General features: G+C 31.6%; 1 protein-coding gene across 1 annotated transcript; it reads right to left on the reverse strand.

Moving 5' to 3' along the window:
* Positions 1–4,470: 4,470 nt before the first annotated feature.
* Positions 4,471–20,152, reverse strand: LOC128173497 (beta-1,4-N-acetylgalactosaminyltransferase bre-4-like). The gene is made up of 6 exons (XM_052839195.1): positions 20,014–20,152; positions 9,722–9,954; positions 7,469–7,653; positions 7,085–7,207; positions 5,920–6,015; positions 4,471–4,922 (listed from the first exon to the last, which is right to left on the reverse strand). The coding sequence occupies exons 1-6, from the start codon at positions 20,144–20,146 to the stop codon at positions 4,802–4,804; spliced, it is 891 nt and encodes a 296-aa protein (XP_052695155.1). The 5' UTR covers positions 20,147–20,152; the 3' UTR covers positions 4,471–4,801.
* Positions 20,153–27,020: the final 6,868 nt, after the last annotated feature.

Here is a 27,020-nt window from a genome sequence, read left to right on the forward strand (position 1 = left end):
ATCCGTACAAATACGTGTGTCGTTCATACAGAGTGCATAACGTCTGCATCATTTTGGAAACCCCACACCCAACGCAGTAGCTAAATGTTAGTGAATCCAAGGAAGCAGTTCAACGTAACATCATCTCCATCGGTTTCCGCAAAAATGCTCCGTTTCTAAAATCCATAGGATCAAAGACATTGCTCAATCTGTCACAGTGTGTGTTTCCGCTGGTGAGATGTTTTACATGTTTTACATTACATACGCAGATAAACGGTTTAAATTATCAAGGATTTTTAGGTATATGTGCCTTGATTTCAGTCTATTTTGTTTCGTCGTTCATTGGATATTCCTTGCTAGTGCAGTGGTTGTCATATTGTTTTCTTTTTCAAAACGCGTTGTCTACATGTATTTTCGTCCAAGGTTTGAATGTATGAAATACCTGAATGCGGTGAAGCATGAATAGTGCTCTCGGTCTTATATGGGGGAATGGGGTATTCTTTTATTGCTGATATGCAAAGTAACTTACATAAACAGAATTTAAGGGTTAAAATGGTTCAGTTTACTCAGAATGAAAAAAAATCCACTAATGATCATGAAAAACAATCTATTGTGTGTTATAGACCTTTCAAGGTAGTGTTATTTTAAAAAGTAGGTTAATGACCAAATACTAAGTATAGTGAACTAATTCAGCTGACATAAAATTTATATGAGGTCAATGATCAAAATTTTGGGATACGGAGTCTTTTATCGTTTTTCGATATTTTTCAATATTTTTATAGTGTGTGCCTTATAATCATATAAATGAAAAAGCGAGATAAATCCAACAGAAAATATGCATAATTATGTTCTCTAACAAATACAATCCTAACCTTTAATAGTATAGTACTACCAAAAATATTTCAGAGAATAACAAGATCTTGCAATTGAAAATTTAGTCCGAATTTCCTCTGTTTTGCGAAAGGTCTATTTTGTTTTAGCCTAATTCCTAATTAGCCTTTTCACTTTGAAAAAGTGAAAATATAGAATGTTATGTCAATAAAAATTCATTTAATGATTATTATTATTTTTTTTAACTTTAAAACAATCCGAATTTGATAACTCAAACCCTGAGCAAACAACGTCCTCAAGTAAGAATTTGTGTAGCTTAAAATCACAGGGAATTAATAAAACATACGGAATGCATATCAGCGCGTGTGTTTTAATTTAATCCTCTAATGCAGAGGATGACTTTAGAATCACAAAATTCGATTCTTATATTCAATCTACCTATTAAAACATGCAGTAAAGCAAACAAACGAAAACAAACTAGTGTTTGAATGTAAAAGCTAGCGAAATAAAAAAAAACATCTGAAGCTACAATAATTAATATTGCCTTTGCACCATGTATACAATAACGATTTATTTGAAAATCTGACTAAGGTTTATTGAATCAAATATGGCATTTCCTGTAAAGGCATTTAGATATTTGTAAGGTTCGCTCTTGTAAAATCTGTATTGCACAATATTTTGCTTATCAAACTTACTGTACCAATTCTTCTTGTACTGATTTTCAAATCGTTTTTGCACTTAAATAACTTTAGATACCACTGATATCGTATCAAAGGTGTTACGTTTATACCATCTTCAGGAATTTTAGAAAACATTAACAGAATCCATTCTGTAAAACATATTCATATACAGTCAGTTCAAGGATATTTTTTACAACATACTCCATAGCATAGCATAGCATTGATATCTCATACAAGCATTACAATATCATACCACAACATTGGAATCTCATAGCATAGCATTGAAATATCATACCTTAGCATTGGAATCTCATGCCTTAGCATACAATCTCATAACATCACATTCGTCATATCATACCATTGCATACCAAAGCATAGCATACAACATTTTAAAAAGAATATAGTCGCATATTAGATTAGCAGTAAACTTTGGCTTCTTGTCATTTTACTTCGAAATGTGTGAAAGTATTTTGTGTATGGAGCGAGTTTTATTCAAATCTCATAGCATACCATAGCACAGCATAGCATAACCTACCACATCATTAAGTCGTTCATTTCAAGTTCTCAAAACATAGCATGCAAGTCTCATAGCATTGCATTGAAATTATATGGCATATCATTAAAATCGCATATCATAGCATAGCAGAAAATTGTAAAAGAAAAAAATATGCATGAAATGACTGTAGCGATATTTAAATCAGTAAAAGTTTAACAATACATTAGACATTAAAGTTATTTATCCACTTACCTTTTGGCGCCAAAAAACTTAGATACGTAAAGTTAGCTACTAGTAACTGGCTACGAGAAGTAAGAAAAGCTAGCTACTTGTAACTGGCTACGAGATAAAATGAAAGTTAGCTACTAGTAACTGGTTACTAGTAACTGGCTACGAGGAGTAAGAAAAGCTAGCTTCTAGTAACTGCCGACGAGATAAAAGAAATCTTGGTTACTAGTTACTGTCCAATTGACAAAATCATACCTGTATTGTTATTATGTACATTGCACTATATCATCTACATGATATATTATCTTTTGTGAAACCTTCAGCTATAAAATGCCTTTCAAATATCTTATTTTTAACATCAAACATTCCAAATAGCTGCATAATGAATAACATATATCTAAAAGTGTTGTTAATATCAACAGTTGACAAGGTTATCTACATGATTATACCCTAATAATACTCATATTCCTCTCGTTATCTCTTGTGATCTCATCAGTAATTTGTGCATTTCGTTTAAATAATCTCTGTTTTAGAAAATACTATCGATTTGACTCAAATAGCTGTACATATAACTTGAAAATGTCAACAAGTGTTAATAGTTTTAACAATCTATCGTGTCATCCACATGATATAACAACAAATTTTCTCAGATATCTCTCCTAATCTCGTCAGCTGCCAGTGCATTTCATTTTCAATAGCTCTTTTTAAAGATAATTTTGTCCATGTAACTCAAAAAGCTGTTCGTATAGATTGAAGATATCTCCGCGTAGTGTTAATATCACCATTCTATTAGGCCATCCACATGAGATAACGAGAGGCATATGAGTACTTTTGGGGCATACTCATAAAAATGAACTTAAAAGTACTATCTTCAAAAAAAAAATGCACCATCCTCATATAAACAAGAGGCCCATGGGCCACAAATCGCTTACCTGAACATTAGTCCTTGTATCATTTTATTTCGAAAGGGTTTATTATTAAGTGCACTCTGAAAAAATATTGTAAAACTCATATATTTCAAGATTTTGCCATATATTAAACGATACATAAAAAGAAAAACAATTTTATCTTTGGCATGTTTTTATTCATAACATTTTTTTATGTTTCGTTCCTTTATCTTTCCTAACTGTGTGTTTGTGAATCAAAACTTCGTAAAAACAAAGATCCACACCTTTTTGAAGTTGTTTGAATTTACGATCTTTGATCCCGATCACTTGGATCCCAATATGCGAGTAATTGATGTCGGGATCGAAATTCCAAAATAACAAAAAACTAGTCGATAAACATACACATGTATTTCCAGATAATTTACCTATAATAAACTTATCATGGAAATTTCTTTTCTTTTTTTAAAATACTTCTTTTAATAAAAAATGATTTAAACAATTTAGAATCTGCACTATCTTAGAATGATTGCATAGTAATCTCACAAACTGTTGTAATTGTAATTCTTAAAAGGAAAGTTTAAAAACATTTTCCCATTATATAAGTCTATGCTAAACTTTGAACATATTTTGGAGTTGTACGTAGTATTAGTCCGGGGATCACGGTTTTCACAATTTAGAATCTGCACTACCTTAGGGTACTTGTATAGTAATCTCACTAATTTTAGCACTGAAGTCCTTGAGACTACATTTTGAAAAACATTTCCCCCCTATATTTCTATGTTCAATTTCTCTTTTTTAATCAACTTTGAACCCCTCTTGTGACCCCAGTATTGACCCGGGGATCGCAATTTTTACAATTTAGAATCTTCACTATATATACAAGCTTTGGTGTAAATAATTGCATACCTGGTGCAGTGGTTCTTAAGACGGAGATTTTTTTAAGACATCCACCCAATTTTCGCAGTTTCACATTTATCTCCCTTTTAAAAAGGGTTGTGTCCTTTATTTTAACAATTTAGAATCCCCTCCCCATAAGGATGCTTTGTACTTTTTTAAAATCGGTTTCAAAAGATAAACCTCTTTTTTCTTGTTATTGATAAATACAATTGTTCTGCCTTTTTTCGCAACAAAAATTGGTATTCAATCTTCAAATATTGACTTTATACCATTCACTTTATTGATTGATAAATGTATCTTTCGTTGCAAAGGTACTCCATCCAGTAAGGAATAAAAAGTTGATTTTTTTCAACATACCGGCATTTATATACAAATTATAATTTACAATTTTCATTTTCTGATTTTCAGTATTGACAATTTTTCAAGATGAACATAAAATATTTGTTAATTAATCTAATAATCTATGTTCTGTTTTATTTAATGCTCTTTTTTCTTTAATCAAAGAACACAGTGTTCAAAACCTTTTATAATAAGTGCATTATCGATCATGTAATTACTTACCTTAAAAAGGGAGCACAGCTAGATTCGCACAGCTGCATTTAGATATGAACATCATTGATGACGTTTTTGTCAATATGTTTATATATACCAACAACCAGATAATTTTAAAACAGTACATGTATGGAAAAATTCACTGCAATGACCTCAAAGCAAATCAAGAATTTACATAAGAAAGACCATTTAAATCGTTTTTCAAGATTATCACCATATGAGTTCATGAAATTGTTTGCAAGTTGTAACTGTCAAGTCCTAACTAATATCCTTGTATAAAGTTGATGGTTCTCTCGTGTAGGTGGAATGTAGGTCAAGGTTGAAAGTCCATCCACCTTAAACCGCCATGGACTATCCATCAACATGTTATGTCTACAAAATAGACGAACGCAGTGTTACAGAACACTATAGAAAATAACGAACTTTTTATTTTAAAGTATGTTGAACCTGGGACCAAGTCTACCACTTTTAAAACAAGTTGATAAAGCTGATATAGACGCACCCGTTAAAAGAATTGTCCCCCCCCCCCTAGATGGAAACATGCAATTGCCAATTCATGTTTGACAATTTGTATTTGGTGGCATTTGTAGGTGCCAGCTCTCTGTTGTTACTTAATTTGTTGTACATTCTTTAAAAAATATTTGTTTTCTCTGTAAATTTAGGAGATCGGAATGGATAAGTCGATTTTGTATTGTAAGAATAGGTTTAGGTCTGAAATTTTTGGGGTTTTAATGGAGTTATCTTTCATTATTTTCTTTATTTTTAATAAATGACATATTCCAACTCTATATAGATGATAATTTGATTTTTACTCAGCAATAATTTAGCTGCGGTAAGTTTGTGCAGCATGAGAAAACGTAAATGCAAATTGCATGTGCATGGTTTGGTCGAATAACAATACGATAATTTCAAATACAGTTATTGATTTGCTAAGCCTTGTTTAAATCGCTGAATTGTATTTAGCATACAAACCAAAGGGAGATAACTTGATTAACAGTTTCTGATTGAAATTATCTCTTAAACACATACGTTCACAATTATATCACAACTCTATTGTTTGGTCCTTCACTCCCTTAAACCGTAAATAATGGGTAGATGTATCAGCGTTTGGTCATTTGTCATACTTCCAGCTAATAAAATCGAATCATATACATGCACTTTGCGATTTGTAAATATTTTAAAGTGCATTTCGTGTTACCATGATAAAAACAAGTTAAAATATCTTCAAAGCGTTGCTGGAAAAAAAAATGGAAAGTGAGTTGCAACAATGAAGAAAATCGAGACAGCAAAAAAAAAAAAAAAGAATATGTCGAAATAATGAACATTTAACTATACTCTTTACCTAATAAAATACGAAGAAATAACATACCTTGCTGTGTTAACTGGTGTTCGTTTGTGTTTAAGCATAGTGTATCTTGCAACATCATTTCGGAATCGAAATATGGACAGTTTATTCATTATTATTGTACAAAATAAATAAACAAGCTTATTTTTGTCTTAAAATTTTTATGAATGGTTTAGATCATCACGGAGATTATCTATTAGGATTTGTGGTCTTGCTTTCAAGTCTTTAAGTTTTTTCTAAACAATTTTTTAAGTCTTCACACACATACACTTAACCAAAATTTAAAACAAATTTTACGGCGCTACGGTGTATTAAATATTAACTTTCTGCCTTGATCTGCAAGATGCACATAAATCGCTTTCCCTTGTTTAATTTATTTTTTTTTTCAGAATAAACCATTGCATCAAATACAAATTTAAACTACGTAAAATAAATTAAAATTATCATTAAAAAGTCACAATTTCTTTAAGATCAACTAATTGACATCGACCTTTTGCACTGATAAAACGCTATTTTAAGTCATTAATGATTGAACATGCAGTGACAATATTTAAACGTTTCAATTTTTATTTACATTATTTAGTCTTGTCAGAAAAAGCTTGCATGGGTCCTTTATGTAATGTTTGGAATAGGTCATGAAAAATCCAATTTGAAGCAAAAGTTGGAGTTCATTTGTTCTTGACTTTATGAAATATGAGCTAAATATGTCAAAATATGTTGCTAGGAAAATTGAAAAAATGTTTAATTTTTTTTCGGAACAACGTGATGATATCCCATTGCAAATACCATCTAGAAATGTAGTATGTATTGAAAAAAGACGTTAAAGCTACGGTACTCTACAACTACTGAGTTTTAATAAAGAATTCAATATCTTCCTGAATCCTTCCGCCACAAAATACAGTTCCTTCCTAAACTCTGTAGATGTGTAATTTTACCTTACCTTTTTTTTAAAATTTAGTTTATTTATTATTCCTAAATATGAATTAACAACTAGAATTAATATAAAATGCATTAGTTTAGACTAGAGCTAACCTAACACGGCTTCATAAAAACAAAGGAACGAACTTTTTTAATGAGACTGAAAAAAGCTAAACACGATAAAAACTACTGTATCATTGCTCTTCATTTTAATCGTCTTAAGGTACCTTAACTATGAAACATATTGTTTATATGTTAATAAAAATAACACCTGTAACTCATATCATCATCTTCTCCACCCCAGTTCACAAATAGATTTGACCATCCATTAACTTTTTCGAAGTCTTCCTTTTTCCACATGGATACTCCACCAATTAACTTTCTATCGGGAAGTCTATAAAAAAATTCAAAATGAACATGTTTCAACACATATGCATTTTTAAGCTGCTCGTCTGTGTGTGTACTTTTATTTTTTTAATTGGTTCTCCGCCAGGTTATAGTGAAATCACTAAACAGGAACACTGATTCAGATATACATTACATGTTAATAGCTATGGAGTATTGCTTTTTTCTACCTGAGGTATATTTGTACCAAAAAAAAATCATTTTTATGTAAGAAAAAATTTCAAATTTCATTACTGCCTTCATTTTTTACCTGTAGTTGAATGAATCGATTGCTCTTGAAAGATGCATCGGACTTCTTACGCAATTATACATAATCTGGTCATTTTCTGGGATCAGGTCAACGTCATGAAAAACAAAACAGGTGTAGTTGTCAGTCTTTGCCTCACTGTAAGCAATGTTGTAGAGCATCCCCTTGTTGAAAGGTTTTGTGTCAGCCTTTAAAGAAATATACACCACTTAGATAAACATTTTCAGAAAAAAATTAAAATTTATTTCTGCATGTGAATTGCGTCTACAGCATAATGTCTGCATCAAATCGTAGACTGTACTGCGCTATATGTATTGGTAAAAAAAAATTGAAACTAAGAAGATATAGTTGTTAGTCATTACATCAGATTACCTTAAATGCATTATTTTTAAAGTATAATTATGTTTTATCTGTAGGATGATATAATGTCTAGTAGAACAGAAGACGTTTAGCACAGAGAGTGTTTCATCTGGATGGTTTTTTTTTTTAAAAAACGTTATGAATGCGCTGTTTGTTTTAAGTGTTTGATTTCTTTTGTTCTTTTTATGAAAAAAAAAACAAGTAGCTTTGTAGATTTTACATGGACATACAAAAAATTACCCAATATTAGTTAAATGCGAGTAGAGCTTAAAACATGTCTTATATGTTGTGATATTTAGCAGAACTCGAATATAATCACAAGAACGAAAGAGTGTGTATGCATCAGTTCAGATTTATTTACTTTTGCAACTAGAAAAAAATTCCTTGTAAACTGTACATTTTGTTTGATAAATGTTTAGAAACAATTTTATTGCGTAACCTACTAATAACAAAGATGCATAGTTGCGAGGCAATAAATTGTTCGTAAGAATGAGTATAATGTCTGGATTTTTAAAATACTTTTATGATTAATTAAAATGTTTTCTTCATTTACATTCACAAAATATTCATAAAAAGATTAAACAACAAGACAAAAATCAAATTTAACTCGTGGGGTTTTTTCCTTCTAAAAGTACAGAAAGTTGTGTAGAGAGTTGAAGCTAATAAGACACAAACGAAAAACATTTTATTTGTAACAAATACAGCATTTTGTCGCTTTTTCTTTTGCGTAGTTCAACGTGCATTATGATTTCATCAAACCGTGAAGAAATGTTGCAGATCACATTTGTAAAACAGACGCATGGGCTTTAATGGTTAACGTTTATATTTAAAACGGCATTTATCAAAAAAATGCTTTAATCTAAACAAGTGATAAAAACTCAATGAAGTTATCTGTATCTTTTATTATTTCAGTCTTAAACTGTTCGCATTCTCTCTCTCTCTCTCTCACTCTCTCTCTCGATCGATCGATCGATCGATCGATCGGTCAATCGTTTGATCAACGACTTAATGGCAACAGACATCTCTTGTAATTATCGAATTTTGCCACGTTTAAGTTCACTTTCAATCATTTTTAGCCTAATTTAATGGTGGAGATCCATCCTTTAATGCATCTTTTATTTGAAATATGATTTTAAGAATAACTTATAATCACCTCTATTAAATCTAATATTTTTGAAATAAAAGCAAAATCTTGCAGCTTTATTTTTAAATTGTGTTTTAAAACAAAATTATATAAAAAACTAGATTTTAAATTAAAAAAAATTGGGTTGCTTATTTTATTATTATGTATATTTTTTTATTTTGAATTGGATTTTTACCTCGGTAAACATTTGAGATTTTTTCTTTGCAACGAGTCATTCAAATTTAGCAAATTTGGTTATGCATCTTACAAAGACACACCATATGATCTGACATATTTGGATTCAATTTGAAATTTTACTTTATACGGATACAGACAATTCAAACTTTACACTGAAAACACTATCTTACCTCCATAATTTAAATAAAGTAACGCTTGGACATTCCATAAGATAGTTCATATTACTACATCTGCATTTCTTTGGAACAAACTTTCAAAAACTGTTCGAAACTCTACTTCAGTGAGGAATTTTAAATATGTGTATCTTATGGAGTATTTTAACAGAGCTAATAATAATCCAATTCACTCCTTACAATACATCGTAGCAGTTACAATGTCATGTATATTACCATGTACTATATGTTTAATGCATGGCCACGATGAAAACTATGTAGTATGTGCTATTGTGTAATCCTGGATAAATGAAGGTTATTATTAATACTATTTACATTATTATTACTTTTATTATTATTGGTATCACTATTATTATTATAATTATTAGAAAGAAGAGTAAATAAAGATAGTATTAGTATTACCTGCTCAATAACATAAATTCTATACTCTAATCCCTGCTGATAAAGTAGTGGATGTAAATTGTTAAGCAAAATACGCAGTTGTTTTTCTCTATCCCGATACGGTATCAGTATGGCAACTCTCTCTTTTGACCGGCAGCCATTAGGCAAGGAGTAACCTCCATTCCCTAGCCATGTAAATCTCGAGACCATGTCCTTTTCATGTGTGTCAGTGAAGTTCGGAATAGGATACAAGACTGCAAGAAACATAATGTCATTTTCAAAGCATTCTGCTATTTTCCTTTGCAGTATACTGCCTACATTCCATTATGTAAATTTATAGAGCACTTTTGTTGTTAATTTAACTGTTGTATAAGGACCCTTTTGGAAATAAGCCTTTAACAAGGCTTTCATTGGATGTCTTTATCTAATAATTATCATTTGTATGATAGTAAACGATATAAACAAAACTGAACAAATTGATTCTTATAAAGTTGCATAGTACTGTGAAATTATCTGGGTTTTTTATTTGATATATTGTATGTGTGTAATCATTGCATTCTGTGACATATTTAACTGACTAAAATGAAATAGGTTATACACATAGGGACATGTCTCTTTGACAATTTCCTAATTGTGATTTTTTAAATTTTTTTAATGTTGTATAAACATTTCTGTATTGTGTCTTAGGCATTGTCTTTATATATTACTTTGATATGTCATTGTAGAACTAAATAATTTGTCATAGTTATATTCGACCCTTGATTTGTAATGAAACGAAATGATATTCGTCGCTTTGTCTACAATTCAATCTATTTTCACTTTTCCAGGTTAGGGTTTATTATGGATTCATTGCTTTTTACACTAAGCTACGTTGGTGTCTTTCTGGTAAGTCAGTTGAAATTCATAATATCGTATAACTTTACTATACACGTCATTGATTCTGTCTTTCCTATGTTGGCGTTTGTATGTGTGTTATATCCCAATATACAAATAAGTTTGGTTTTTTTTCAATGAGTTAATGAACGTAATTCAATTGTTTCATTCATTCATGTAAGACATAGAGCTGTTTACCCAGTGTTATTGGCTCACAAATTAAGATAGAGGTTTTCTAACAATCTGTCGTGGTATAGAAATTGGAATCAAAAATAAATTCGCGAATGCATGCTTTGTTTGTTTGATTGTTTTTTGTTTTTGCATCTGTTAAACCAAAATTGGTCGATCTTCAGTACCCGTCCGAAGCATGATAACATGTAACTCGCCCTACAATGTTCGCTATGATGTTAATAAGGCACCCCGCTTTATTGCGCACCCCATTTGGAAATTTCTTTACATCAAAACTAAAATTGCATCAACAAAGTCCATTTACTTGTGTAACCAAAGATGGCCAATGTATGATGAACTTGTTCTATACTTTTCGCAATGATATTAATAAGTCAACACGGGTTCTTGGTTACCCTTTTCTTGAAAGTTATGTCATTAAAACTAAAATTGTGCTTAGGAAAATGAACGGGCTTCATTGGTATAACATTATTCAAACATTAACTTTTATATGTACTCTGAATTTGTTACAATAAATGTATGCACTCTTAAAGAAATCATTTAAAATCATTTCATTCCAAGTAGATATAATTATGCAAACTTTCATTGACTTGGATCCACAATATCACTATAATTTCTTATCAGATAAATTTGAACAATACTTCACAGACATCATCTTACATGTGTTGAAACACAAAAAGCGTAAACAGATGCTCTGATGCAGGCATTTTGTAAACAGATGGTCTGATGCAGGCATTTTGGAACAAGGTACACTTAGTATATTATTTTGGCCTATGAAAATCATAAAAAATGAAGCAGCAGCTAAACTGTCATCACCCCTCGAAGTTGAATCTGGACAACCCCTGTGCTTAAAACATGCATGGGAAATGGCGCCAAAAGTCACATATCAAAATTATAAATTCCAAACTTGACCCGGATTTCACTTTTTGGTAAAAAAAAACTACGAAGTTTTATACACGTATTTAAATATTTTGATATGTGCACAGGCAACGCGATAGATAATACTTGTATATGTCAAAGCTATTGCAATGACTAGTCGAAAAAAACATATTTCGTAAATCGCGTTCGCTGTGCTCATAGTGAAATTTGAACATTTGTCATTTCCGGAACAAGTCCCGTGGCTTACATTTTTAATGAAAAATCGCCAAATTATGTACCATGGGATCTACAATCGCTGCATTTCAAGTACAAATGTAGCAATAATCCAAATTTTAAAAAAAATATTTGATTAAATAAATGCAAAATCGTAATCATTGTTATTCGGAATTTTTAATTTCGTTCGGCGGTTTCTGTCGTAGTGTTCCAGACGACAAGTTCGACAATCGCAATGAATTGATTGAATGAATGACGGTGCAGTGATTGACGGAACTATGTTCATTATCGATATGTAGACATATTCAACACAACTGATGTACCACTATGGGATTGTATTAGGTAAGGATTGATTGGCGATCATATGAAAACAATGAAAGCAACAAAATGCATGTTAATCTGAGATTCCTCTGACTAAGTGACTTGCAACCCTAACCTGCCGCCGCTAATTTTTTTGGCGTGTGTTGTGGAGATAGGGATAAAAATCAAACAAACTAGTTGTCACTGTGTAAAGATATGTCATTTTGCATGTCCCTTTCACCAGAGACATATATAATGTCTCTGTTTTCACGTAAGAGGCCTATTTGCTTTTGGAAATATGATAAAAATATTTTTTTTTCTGTAGGCCCAGTGATACTATTTTTGATGTTTATTTATGAATATATTCATGCGAAACTATCAGGTGTGAAAGCACGTATTAAGGCATATGTGGCATGTTTCTGCTAGGTATAAGGGAAACTGCCCAACCACATATGCAGTAGCTAAATCAAGACTATAAGAACCATTTTAACAAGACCTTGGACTTTCAGTAGGATGTAACGATCTATTTCTTGCGTCAAAACAAGTTAAAATGACGCTGGTTTCAAGTGAAATATACACCGATTGCGTAGTCTTTGCTCAAAAGCCAGACAAATCGTGTTGATTTCAAAGAGCCATGCCTGAGAGGCCCACAATGAAATAGACAGGCATACGTCACATTGCAGTTTGATTCAACTACCCAAAGTCCAAGCTCTTGTTAAAATGGTTCTACCTGTAACTTTGATCAGAATTTGCAATATGACAATCTACAGCTGCGTTCTATCGATATTAATACTACATTTATCCCATGATTGTGAGGGAGATACAAAGATTTATTCATCCAGGGAAAATCATATTTCTCGAGGGCATTGCCCAAAAGAAATATGGTTTTCCCTGGATGAATGAATCTTTGTATCTCCTGAATGTTCATGCAATAAATTGTTAATTATACCGAACAACAGGTGATTATTTAATACACTGGGTTCTGAAGGGTTTTATGCTATTGCAAAGCAATAACATAGTAAATGTTACATGTAACTGGTCTCATTCTGTTAGTTTTCTGATATAAAGAGTATTTGTAGCGATTTTTTAAAAAGAATATTAATCGTTTGATTCCATCGTATGCATGCTCATCCTTAAGATTTTTCATATGTATGGAATTAAAAAAAAACAAAATAAAAAAAATAGTTATCTTCACTTTTGCCACACATAATCTATAATTATAATATTATCACATTTTAACTGAAAATGTAAATGCTAATAAATATGAACAGAAGTTTGAAGCCATGTAAGTAATTGTTCATTTTTCTACATTCTACAGAAATCAGATGTTCAAGTTCGTGTAACTTTGCCAGTGTTCAGAGGTCAAATTAAGTTTATTTCCATAGTGATGATGAAGAAAAAGCAATTAACAGAGGTATGATAAAATATCTTAATAGCAATTATAATTTAATACCTGCAATCCTTGCAAGATTTGATTTTGATGTTTGGATTGAATCCTTATTTAATTTCTTTATAATTTTACCAGTTATTTTATAATATTTAAATACCGGTATTAAGGTTCCTCCATGCAGCTTGATAAATGTTATTAAGGCAACATAAACAAATGTATAATCATAATGCAAAGATAAAGTCCATTCTAATATGCGTACAACATAATTATGGAAGAAATAATCATTTTTGGGGGAAAATATGAAATTTAAAAACTTTGGGCAAATCAATGAAAATATTAGTTCCTGTTGGACTAGAACCAAATATCTTAGGGTCCAAAGGATTGGCAGTCGGATGACTAACCTTTGGAACTGATCGATATTTTAGTTAGACCAATATGTTGAATTTGCATGTTGTAATGCACTTATACAAAAGTACAGGTCACTCGATGTGGAGGAACCTTAAAGATATTAAATTGAATTTCTTTAAAAAATCTCTACAGAAAGTTCTTTCATCATTACATATATTAAATGTACATCTATCATATGTAGCATTATTATACTTGTACAGTAATGTGCCTGTGTGTTATTAATGACTTAATAATAATACATTTTTAGAATGCCTAAGTTCTACCTCTGCTTGTTGTGCTCCAAAAGAACACCACAACAGGACAGATACAGGATAAAGAAGGCGCATGCAGATTTTATCAAGAAAAGACTCCCTATGTATGTTTCTGATGACAGCATGCTGTGAAGAAAATGTCGTCAAACAAAATGTGTGAAACAAAATCGACAAGGAATTCTATTTGCAACAGCTCTGAGCCAAACAAAATACAGAAAACATTATCAAAGCAGAGTATACACAGTAACACTGTCCATTCCAATAACTTCTACAAGTCAGGCCAACTGTGTAATATGTAAAAAGCCAGGACCAGAGCTTGTTGTTGTTCCTGAAAATACTCGTGTAAATGTATTCATCCAAAAAGAAACATCTGTTCCACCTGGTTCTAGATGCTTTCCTTAACATATATCTGATGGAGATCTCAACACTGAGGCATTGCATCTGTTGAAACAAACAAATGCTGTCTCCAATGTCAACAGGACCACCATTGTTGGAGTTTTAAAACAAACCAGGGAGGTAGCAATCCAAAATCAGAACAAGAGACTGAATTTTGATGATCGACATGGAATGGAAAGTGAAGATTACTACAATCTAACAGGTGTTACAAAGGATCAGTTTGATGAATTGATGACGTATTTGGTGGAGACCAACTTAAGATCATTCAAGAACAGAAGTACCAGAACATGTGTAGCATTATTGTTGACGAAACTTAGATGTGGTTTAAGTAATCAACTTCTTGGAACCTTATTTGGCATGAAAAAATGGCAGGAATGGACATATTAAGTGACACAATATATTTAAGATTTCTTATTATTTTATTATACATAAAAAATAAAAACTCGTACGTGATTGAATGTACATTAATGGAACCTGTTTTTTCTATTTCTAGGTTCGACGTGCTGTTATGTCTGTGAAAAATGTTTTGATGGAAGATTTTGTGCCAAAGCATTTGGGGTTCTCTCACATATCAAGGGAGGATGTCATTATTCACCATACTCGTCCCCTGGCCAAGGAACTTCTATGCAGCATGTCAGATAATCCGGCCATTCTTGTTCTCGATGCATACCTCCAAAAACGCGGAATCTTTTCTTTCTCACGTCGTTCCTACAGCACCCACAAACACCGGCCATTAGTTAAACCTATGATGATTGTATCAATATCTGGATATATAATTTCTGTATTAGGCCCCTATCTGGCAGATTGTATCAATATCTGGATATATAATTTCTGTATTAAGTCCCTATCTGGCAGATTCCAAAAACTCCGATGTAAAGATCTTAAGTCACATGATCCAGACAAATGAAGAGGACATTAGGAAATGGGTAGAAGAAAACGATATTTTTATTGTCGACAGAGGTTTCAGAGACGCAGAAGCTTTGCTAGATGACTTTGGGATACATGTTGAAATGCCATCCGTTCTGACTCGTCATTCAAAGCAACACTCAACAGAAGAAGCCACTACAACCAGATTTGTGACCAAGGTACTTGTATGATATAACATGCCACAATATAATACTTGTTTTGTTGCAGGTCACTTTTTTAAAATTTTAAGCTTAAAATGTTTTCTACGTGTTTTAGTACTGTATCATATAGTGCAGGTGTGTTGTGAATCCGAAGATAAAGATATAACAAACTTTTCCTTTTAGGTATATTGCACTACAGTAAAACTCATATTTATATCAAACACACATATAGAGATTTCTTGGATATAGCGAGGTTTTTATTAGGGTCCCAAGCACTTATTTTAAAAAAAAAAATGTTATACGTATATTACGATTTATGGATATTACAGAGTGAATTACAGAGTGAATTTGTTGCCCCTACGACTTCGTTATAACCGAGTGCTACTGTATATTTAACTTGCATGCATGTGTAATATATATGCATATTCATAGTATGTGTTGTGTGTTACAGCTTAGATGGGTTGTCGAGTCAGTGAATGGCAGGCTCAAGACATGGAATTATTTGAGCAGGACAATCCCCAATACACAGATACTACATATTGACGATTATATCCGCATAGTAAGTGCAATCTGCAACACGTTTAGACCAGACTTGAGCACTGGAATTGAGGAGGAAGATGTTGCCATGGCTGCAAAAATGCAATTTCTTGCGAACGGAGTGAATGAGTTAAAGGATTATGTTGAGACAAGTGTGAGCATCATCTTGCATTTTGATTATGTTTTCTCCCAAGGTTGTGGCAGGAATTTTAAATATAAAAATTGGTTGAGAATAATCTGAACTTCCATTTAAAAATAATATTTTTAAGGTTTAGAGAAGCGGAGCATGAGATGAAAGAAGATGGACTCCCATGATGTAGTCTTCCCTCATTTGACAGAGGAGGAAATACGCCAGTTAACATTGGGTGTGTACCAAATAAGCTTGGCAAAGTCATATGCATATGAACATTTTATGGAAGGAAGGTATGATATTTTCATCAGTGATAACTTTGATGGAATCCTCTGTGCCAATATTCAAAGTAGACACATTTCCGCAAAGAAAAACTTACTTTGGATAAGACATGATGATATCAGTATCAAATCTTGGTTTTGCAAATGTAAAGTTGGTACAAGAGTTGTGGGCATGTGTGCTCATATAACCAGTGTGATTTGGTTCTTGGGTCTTGCTCGTCACGAGGAAAGTGGTGTCTGTGGTGTGCGCGATTGGTGTAGTTCTGTTGAGGATGCTGCTGCACTCCCAATTGATGAATCAGAGAGTGAGGAAGAAAATGAAAAAAATATGTTCCATAACAGAAGAGGAGTGAATTTCAAAGTGACTCATCAGTCAATAAATGCATAATAATTTAAAATTTTCAGAACTATTGTCTATCATTACATGTAATCTCTCTAAAGGCAATTTCTATTACAAGCATTGTAAATTGAAATGATCAGCCTTTCTGTTCTTTTGTTATTGATTTACAATGTATTGTTCTGTTATTCAAAGTTTATTTTCAAAATTTAACTAGTTTTTAAGTTTAGAATTATGTGCAGTAAAATGGTAACTCCAGATGATAATGTACAAAACATGTTTGATAGGAGAAGTTTTTTAAAATTTAGTGTGTAACATTATATCTGTAAACATTAGTGATGATTACAAAGTACCTGAATGTGTAGATTACTGTTCCGAGTTCATACCTAAATGCAAGTATATAGTTGATTGATTTATTTCTACAATTATTTTGATTGCAATTTAAAATTATAAGCAAATCATTTTATGACAGAGTTGCAATATCAAATGATTTATTGTATGAATATTGACAACCATTATATAAAACCATATATGTGTAAAATAAGAATGTCAGAATCACATTGTCTAGAGGCTTATTTAGTAATGACATGCTCTTTGATTTCTAGCTGTATAAAGTATAATGGATGTGCTTTTCAATAATTGATACTGCATGTATACAACAAATACTTTCAAAGGCTGTATACATTTTGTTCATACTTGTGTCTCCATGTCTGGTATTGAAGAAATGAAATACATGTATTGGGATCACCTCATTTTCTCTTACCAAACTATTTATGCTTGTCTATCTTTTAACTTGTAAAGTATACTACTCTCAATAACACATAATTTTACTATAAAATTAAAGATATTTTAAAGTTAAATATTTTCAAAGCAATTCATATCAATATTACATATTTAGGGCACTGTATTTGAGATCAAACTGAAAAAATGAACAATGTGTTATACTTTGAAAAAAATATTTTAATTAAACTTCCATGGAGTCCAAAACACTATCAATTTATTTTAGTTTTGTTTTATTGTAGTTAAAATCATTGCATGTAATAATTTAAACCAATACTTCACACCAGCTTTCATTGAATATTATTGACAAATGTTAAGTAATAGGAAATTTTGTATTTAAGTGCATAAAGGTCAAATATGATGTGTTATAATACAAGTGTTTCTCTTTTTAATTTAACAATAAATATATATAAGATGTTTGATACAAATACAGAACTGTTCATGAGATACTTTTATCAATGCAAATATAAGCCAACTCATCAAATAAAGTACATTGATATGCCCTAAATTACATGTATCTTGTAAAATGCGCCATGGATTTGATGAGGACTTCAGCAGACATTAACAACTAAGGAAATTGAAATATTTTAGCAAATGTTATATAATCATTGAATCATATAAATATTAAAAACAACAATTATTTCAAGTTTTTAAAAGTCAAAGGAATCATTCGACAACTCTTGATTATGGTCCTTTTTTTACCCCCCCCCACCCCCCACCCACCAACACTTTGGACTGTTAACTCCTTGGGTAGCCAAATGAAAACATGTACAGTTTTATATTGTAGTAAAAACTCCACAATTGTGTAATGTGCACCCAGGTATCAATTTATTAAAAAGTTTTTAATTTAATTTATTTCGTTGAATATTTGAGAAGAAAGCGAATTTTATTGCCATTAAGGGCATTAACGTCAAATAACGTCATAATTTTGCATGTCATTTTTTCCGGGTATCTCAAAAACTATTAGTGATGCAAAGATAATATTACTATATATAGAAAGCCCATGTCCTAGAGAGTATTTTGACCAAAATGTGTTAATCTCTGAAAATAGGCCAAATATGACCCTAAGCCTACCTTGTTCTGCCAAAATATCTTCATTTAAAAGTTATGAAGTTCAAGTTTAGATAAAAACTTAAACGCTTGGATCATTTCTTTTATTAATAACACTTCATAGCCCCAGTTATCATATTTGAAAAAACGGCAAATCTATTGGTTGATTTTTGACCATCAAGCCTTACTAACATGACCCTATAGTGTAAACCTACGGTAAATCGGTAATGCATTTTTTTTTCATTACTTACACAAGGGCCAAATTAGAATTTAATTGAGATGTCTAGGTATAAAAAATTTCTACAACAACTCATTGTTTTTATCAAATACTAGTATTTGAATTCAAGAATCCCTTTTGTTTTAATACTCGTCAAACACACACACACATGTACCGATTTTAAATTCTTGTTATTTAGAGGGTTTTTAGGCATAAAAAGCATTGAGGGGTAAATGCAGAGTTGTAAAAATTGATATATGGTATGGTTCAGTGTTTTAGGTACAAACGTTTCTACTTTAAAGTGCAAAACAAACTTGGATTTTTTTTTTCGTTGTAAATCTACCTTTAAAACGTATGAGTATGCAATATTATGCACATTTTGAAAAATCTGCATAAGATCGCGGATATAGCTTTTTTACGCATTTTGAGGATGAAATGAAAAAGAAAACACAATTTGAAACGATATTCAGTGCATTCATATCATATACATAGTGTTTAAGTTTTTTTTCTTTTTTTTAAGGTGAGACGACACGTTCCTCAATTTTTTAACTTTTTCCAGGAATTTGTTAATAGTTGACTACTACTTTGACAAGCTTTCCTGGAAAAAATTAGGATACCTCACCAGGCATTTCTGTAAAATACTAGAGTATGTAATTTCCTTTATAATATTCTTGAAAATACACTTGAATTGCTGATATAAAAGTAAATGAATATATAGCACAGCACCATTTTGGAATTCTATCTTGGCCGGGGCTGGGGTTTGAACTCCTGACCTCAATAACCTACGCTCTTGACAGTGAGCGGCCACAACGATAACCAACCGGCCATGTAGAGGTATTATATTGTATAAGTGAATTTAATCATTTTAAAATATTTATAAAAATAATAATTTTTATTCGAACTCTTTATTACGAGGAGATACAATAAAGATGCCCGAGGAACGTGTCGTCTGACCTTAATTTTAGAAAGTAATAAATTCACTTCCATGTATATTAATATAAAGAATGATAATTCTTACCTAGACGTTGATGATATGTTTGACACATCAGATTTTTTTTCGATTTCCCAAGGAGGAAAACCATGACATATCCAAGAATGTAAAAAGCTGTAACAATAGACACTAATCTTCTAATGACTGTAACATTTCTCATCTTTGTTTCAACGTCCGCTAAATTAAAGAAAAAAACATCTGAGAAACCTCAGCATTTTAATAGATCATTGAAGATTCATGACAAAAAATGATTCTTTTTAAAAGATAATAATCTACAGGTACTAAGTCATGAGACAAAAAGAAAACGGGAAAGGGTAATAAAATGAAATTGCGAAAAAAATTTGTTAAGCTGCAAGTAAAAATATTGCCTTATGTATATCAAAAGAGGTCTATGAAACACACTAGCATGGATTTATCGAATGTGATATTTCCTTTAAAAAACATGTTGTTAGATAGGTTGTTGGATAATTTTATATCATTGTAACTATTATGCTCCTTAAATTAACTTGACGATTTGTTTTATTAATCTTCCAAACTTCTTTTCAGATACCTAAAGACGCATCTAGTATTTCTTTATACTCGATCACACAACAAAAAAGTGATATTTGTGGAATCTTTAGAACTGTTGTAGAATTTTTCATGACCTCATCTTGCAGCATAAAAATAAGATTTTAACGAAACATTCAACAATAAAGATATGTATAACCTTACCTTAAATCAAAATACACTATCCGCCATTTTTTTGAATCTTATTATTAAACGATGAGAGGTATTACCAAGACGTGCTTAGTAACCCTTATTCTGTCGTGTTTACGATGTTGACACACTTTTAAATGTACATTTTATGGTTATATAACATCTTCGCTAGCCAAGCGTTTTCCCTAAAAACAAAACCATTGGCAGATCTCATAACACTTTTTTGGTGACAACCTCTTTTTTGATTGGCTGTATCTGCAGATAGACCACCTAGTCGCAACGTTGAAAACATGTGCTTTGTAAATATGTCGAGTTTGTAGCGTGAACAACATGTATAGTAAAATATGCTTGGGTTCGATCACAGTGTCTCTTGTATGATGGTTTAACCAAATCGCTTATGGTTTTTGCTTTAGAAGTTCGATAAACTGGTCTTAGTGTTTGGAGGGTGTGTTATATGTTGTACCTGCAATATCAACGACGACAATTTCAGTTTTTTATGACATGAATCCTTTCATATATCAGCGAATATTTACCTTCGGTATAACAACAAACATTACGATCAATTAAATAGAAAAAAATATTGTTTTCTCTGGAATACACAAGGTTACATCTTAATTCGTATAAAATCATACAAAATTTCTTTTTAGAGATCCGCTAGTCGATACGTTGTCAACATAATGCTTATTCCGAACAGTGTATATAAACTGTCATTTCATTGGATGAAAATGTGGCACGTTTACGGGCAGCGGAGTGGATCTAAAACCCTTAGTTAGCAAAGATGATGAATAGGTTCATAGAAGGAGAGAGTACGTGCTGAAAAGACTCGTATAGCATTAAAGTCGGCCTTGATTTTAATATTGGACACTTCCATGTTGTGACGTACTGTTTATTGGTAAAACCTTAAAATAAAGTCTAACTACATAAGTAGTCTTGTTCCCAATATCGTCACCCAACACCGTTGCGCAGTGGGTCAGAGAGTTTATACGAAACAGTCATGAGTTCGAGTCCCACTAAAGGTTTTACAATTTTTCACCTCTCCAAATATTTTTAGAAGCTATTTTTTGGTTAAATATTGTAAAAATTGTACTTTAATCCACATAAATATCAATTAATTGCCCATATAACCTTACGGATTGTATACAGCAGACCAGGAAAGTCCATGCTATTTAGAATATTTTGTTCTTCAAAATGTGATTTTTGATTTGTCCTCTTAGAATGATTGTTTGTTGTTCACATGATCAACATATTACAGTATATGCAAAAATTTAAAACAAAATTAAGGAGGCTAGGTAGTTTAATTAACCACCAGACCTGTCCTAAACTTTAAAACGAATGTAAGCTTTAACAGCCATAAGCTGAAATAAAATCCAAACATTTTGAGTTTAAATTGTTAACCTTTTTTTAATATCTTTGTACGGAGTTTTTTTATGTATAGGAATTAAATATAGTCTAACCAAGACCACGTCCGTCCAGTTATCCTAATACGAACAACGGCATACGGTGTGTCGTTCATACAGAGTGCATAACGTCTGCATCATTTTGGAAACCCATGCAGCACCACATCCAACGCAGTAGCTAAATGTTAGTGAATCCAAGGAAGCAGTTCAACGTAACATCATTTCCATCGGTCTCCGCAAAAATGCTCCGTTTCTAAAATCCATAGGATCAAAGACATTGCTCAATCTGTCACAGTGCGTGTTTCCACTGGTGAGATGTTTTACATTACATACGCAGATAAACGGTTTAAATTATCAAGGATTTTTAGGTATATGTACCTTGATTTCAGTCTATTTTGTTTCGTCGTTCATTGGATATTCCTTGCTAGTGCAGTGGTTGTCATATTGTTTTCTTTTTCAAAACCCGTTGTCTACATATATTTTCGTCCAAGGTTTGAGTGTATGAAATACCTGAATGCGATGAAGCATGAATAGTGCTCTCGGTCTTATATGGGGGAATGGGGTATTCTTTTATATCAATTTTTAACTTTAAAACATTCCGAATTTGATAAAAAAAAACAGCGTCTTCAAGTAAGAATTTGTGTAGCTTAAAATCACAGGGAATTAATAAAACATACGGAATACATATCAGCACTTGTGTTTTAATTTAATCCTCCAATGCGGAGGATGACTTAAGAATCACAAAATTCGATTCTTTTATTCAATCTACCTATTCAAACATGCAGCAAAACAAACAAACAAAAACAAACCAGTTTTTGAATGTAAAAGCTAGCGAAATAAAAAAAAAACCTGAAACTACAAAAATAAATATTGCCTTTGCACCATGTATACAATAACGATTTATTTGAAAATCTGACTAAAGTTTATTGAATCAAATATGGCATTTCCTGTAAATGCATTTAGATATTTGTAAGGTTCGCTCTTGTACAATCTGTATTGCACAATATTTTGCTTATCAAACGTACTGTACCAATTGTTCTTGTACTGATTTTCAAATCGTTTTTGCACTTAAATAACTTTAGATACCACCGATATCGTATCAAAGGTGTTACGTTTATTCCATCTTCAGGAATTTTAGAAAACATTAACAGAATCCATTCTGTAAAACATACACAGTCAGTTCAAGCATATTTTTTACAACATACTCCATAGCATAGCATAGCATCAATATCTCATAGCATAGCATTGGAATATCATACCATAACATTGGAATCTCATAGCATAGCATTGGAAAATCATACCTTATCTCATAATATGACATTCATCATATCATACCATACCATAGCATATAATATGATTTTTAACTCGGTTTTAAATGTTTTTATTTTTAAGAAAATACTCGCATATAAGATTAGTGGTAAACTTTGGCTTCTTGTCATTTTACTGCGAAATGTGTGGAAGTATTTTGTGTATGGATGGAATTTTGTTCAAATCTCATAGCATACCATGCATAGCGTACCATATCATTTAGTCGTTCATTTCAATTTCTCAAAGCATAGCATGCAAATCTCATAGCATTGCATTGAAATTTCATAGCATATCATTAAAATCGCATATCATAGCATAGCATAAAATTGTAAAAGATATGCATGAAATGACTGTAGCGATATTTAAATCGGTAAAATTTTAACAATACATTCGACATTAAAGTTATTTATCCACTTAATTTTTGGCGCAAACAAACTTATATAGGTAAAGTTAACTACTAGTAACTGGCTACTAGTAACTGGCTACGAGATGAAGTAAAAGTTGGCTACAAGTAACTGGCTACTAGTGACTGGCTAAGAGATATAAGAAATCTTGGTTACTAGTTACTGTCCAATTGACAAAAACATACCTGCAATTTCTTACCTGTATTGTCATTATGTACATTGCACTATATCATCTACATGATATATTATCTTTTGTGATACCTTCAGCTACAAAATTCCTTTCAAATATCTTATTTCTAACATTTTTGTCAAACATTCCAAATAGATGCATGGTAGAAAACATGTATCTATAAGTAATGTTAATATCAATATTTGACACGGTTGTCTACATGATTATACCGTAATAGTACTCATATTCCTCTCGTTATCTCTCATGATCTCATCAGTAATATGTGCATTTCGATTCGTTTAAATAATCTCTGTTTTAGAAAATACTATCGATTTGACTCAAATAGCTGTACATATCATCGGAAAATGTCAACAAGTGTTATTAGTTTTAATTATTAGTTTTAATTTAATAATTTAATAATGTACCATGTCATAAACATGATATTTTAACAAATTTTCTCAGATATCTTTCTTAATCTCGTCAGCTGCCAGTGCATTTCAAATAGCTTGTTTTTTAAAGATAATTTTGTCCATGTAACTCAAAAAGCCTTTCATTTAGATTGAAGACATCTACACTTAGTGTCAATATCACCATTCTATTAGGCCATCCACATGAGATAACGAGAGGCATATGAGTACTTTTAGGGTATACTCAGGTAAATGAACTTAAAAGCACTATTTTCATATAAAACTGCACCATCTCCATGTTAAAAAAGCACCATCTTTATAAAAAAAAAAAAGCACCATTTACATATAACAATGCACCATCTTCATTCAATAAAGCACCATCTTCACATGAAATAACCACAGAATAATATAATAAAGCACCATCTTCACATGAAATAGCCATATAAGGCAGCTATGGCGTTTCATATAGCAGAGTACTTCTAGTCAAGTAATATTTGAAACAGCAATGAAGTTTACAAACTAACATTAAAAAGTATTATATTTTAAATAATGATATTAAATGTATTTATAAAAAAACAGACAAACTAAACAACGCTATATATTGCGTATAAAATGAACTTCACAGAATTCAAAACAGAATTGCTCTCCTTTTTCTATAGGTATAACATCCGTAAACTACAACTAAATTATACCTTCCACTGTAATATGAATTAAAACCCTGTTGTTGTTTTCTTTTTCGATAAAACAGCTCGATATGACAAAGGTAAGAGTAAAAGGGTGAAAACATTTATGCGGGTCCAAGTCAACGCTAGTTTGTATAAAAAAAAATGCAAGCAATTAAATTACAAAGAATTATTAAATGAAGTATAAAATATATTTAGCAGGAAGTTGTTTGAAGTATATATATTCAGAAATTCAGATTTAATATGTTTTGAAAAAGTAAAAAAAGCTAATATGTTTCTTAAAAGCGCAATCTTTGTTTTGGAAAAATCAAACCTTTTCAGAACCGGGTTATCAAATTTTTAAACAATAATATTTATCATCATATCCCACCTCTTCGAAAGCCATGCGTTTTTTCATTCCATTTTTATACATATCTCGAGGATGAGCATACGATGGATTAAAATGATTACTTCTTTAAAAAAAAAGTTAAATCCCTTTTTATCAGAAACTAACAGAAAGAAACCGGTAACATTCACTTTGGAATTGCTTTGCAATAGCCGAAAACCTCATTACATGTATACTCTGTCCCAAGTGTTTGCGTCAATCCCTTTTCACTTGATATTTTGATAATCAAAAATACCTTTGAGCTCGAACTATGTTCCTCCACTTAGATGAAAAATGTCCAGATTATTTGTTCTTAAACGCCCATTTTACCGCTTCAGGCTTCAATACACAACACAAAATAGAAAGTCCACGGGGATTTTGCATAGCATCAGCCATGAAATAGCCCAGATGATAACATTTAAAAATTGTGCAAGGTATTCCGAGTGAGTTCCGATTTGTGAAAAGATGTTGGAATTTTCCTACCATTAATCTCCGTAAGAAATTTGTTTTCGTTCCTTAACATTATGAATGAAAAATGATCATTTGTCAAGAAGATATCTTGGATATTTTTTGCCTTTTATCAATGTCAACTGTATTTCCTTTACAGGTGTGTTGTATTTTAAATAAAAATCATCGATAAGTGATGGAAGCAATAACTTGCGACAGACTATAGAACCCAATGTATTAAATTTATCATCTGCCGTTCAGTAAGTAAAACAATTCGTATAAATTGATAGTTCTGTACACATCAGTAGATTAAATGTTTACGTGCAAACTCTTGTCAAAGTTAATAGTCTGGATTTGGCTGATGCAAATTTAGTTGGGCAGTTTCCCTTATGCCTAGCAGAAACATCCCACATAAGCTTTAATACGTCTGTTCTTGAGTTTTGCAGGAATATCCATAAATACACATAAGAAATATAGCATCGCTAGGCTTACAGAAAAATATTTCTATATTATTTCCAAATGCAAATATAACGTGAAAGGGGCATACAAACTGACAAATCTTTACACAGTTACAAATTGTTTGCAAATCCCCACAACAAACGTCAAAACATTAGCGGCGATCATGGTTTTGAGTCTCGTATCTCGAATCTCGTATTAACATGTATTTTGTTGCTTTCCTTGTTTTCAAAAAATCGCCAATCAATCATTTTTTAATACAATCCCAAAGTGTGACACCAGCTGTGCTGAATGTGTCTATCGCCTTCATTCAGTCAATTCATTAGCCGGGCGTATTGCTCAAAGAGCAATAGCCGGCTATTGTCAGCCTGTTCAAGGCGGAAGCTGACCGCAACACCGCCATACGCACTTAAAAGAGTGCATGTTAACTCAGTACTAATCATTGCTGCTTAGTTGAATTGTATTTAAAATTCTACCCTGTTTAATATAGTAAAGAAAATGAAAACAAAGAAGCATGTTTGTATAGACTTTTTTTTCATTTGAAATGTATGGAAGATTTGAATATTACTGCTCCACATGCACACTCTGTATAGTACGTATTTCAATGTTCATACGCATACAGAAATAGTACCAGAAGTAAATGAATTTTCATTTAAATTCATGTACACATATGAGATATAATTTTCAATTTCAAAATTTCAAA

This window comes from Crassostrea angulata, chromosome 2 (assembly GCF_025612915.1).
Source record: "Crassostrea angulata isolate pt1a10 chromosome 2, ASM2561291v2, whole genome shotgun sequence".
In the NCBI taxonomy this organism is placed as follows: domain Eukaryota; kingdom Metazoa; phylum Mollusca; class Bivalvia; order Ostreida; family Ostreidae; genus Magallana; species Magallana angulata.

Excerpts from the sequence above, each read along its gene's own strand:
- LOC128173497 (XM_052839195.1), bottom strand. The coding sequence starts at position 20,146 with ATGAGAAATGTTACAGTCATTAGAAGATTAGTGTCTATTGTTACAGCT. Across the intron at positions 6,016-7,084 it reads GATGATGATATGAGTTACAG|AATAATAATGAATAAACTGT; the intron begins GTGTTATTTTTA and ends TTTATTTTGTAC. Across the intron at positions 4,923-5,919 it reads ACACCAGTTAACACAGCAAG|ACATAACATGTTGATGGATA; the intron begins GTATGTTATTTC and ends TCTATTTTGTAG.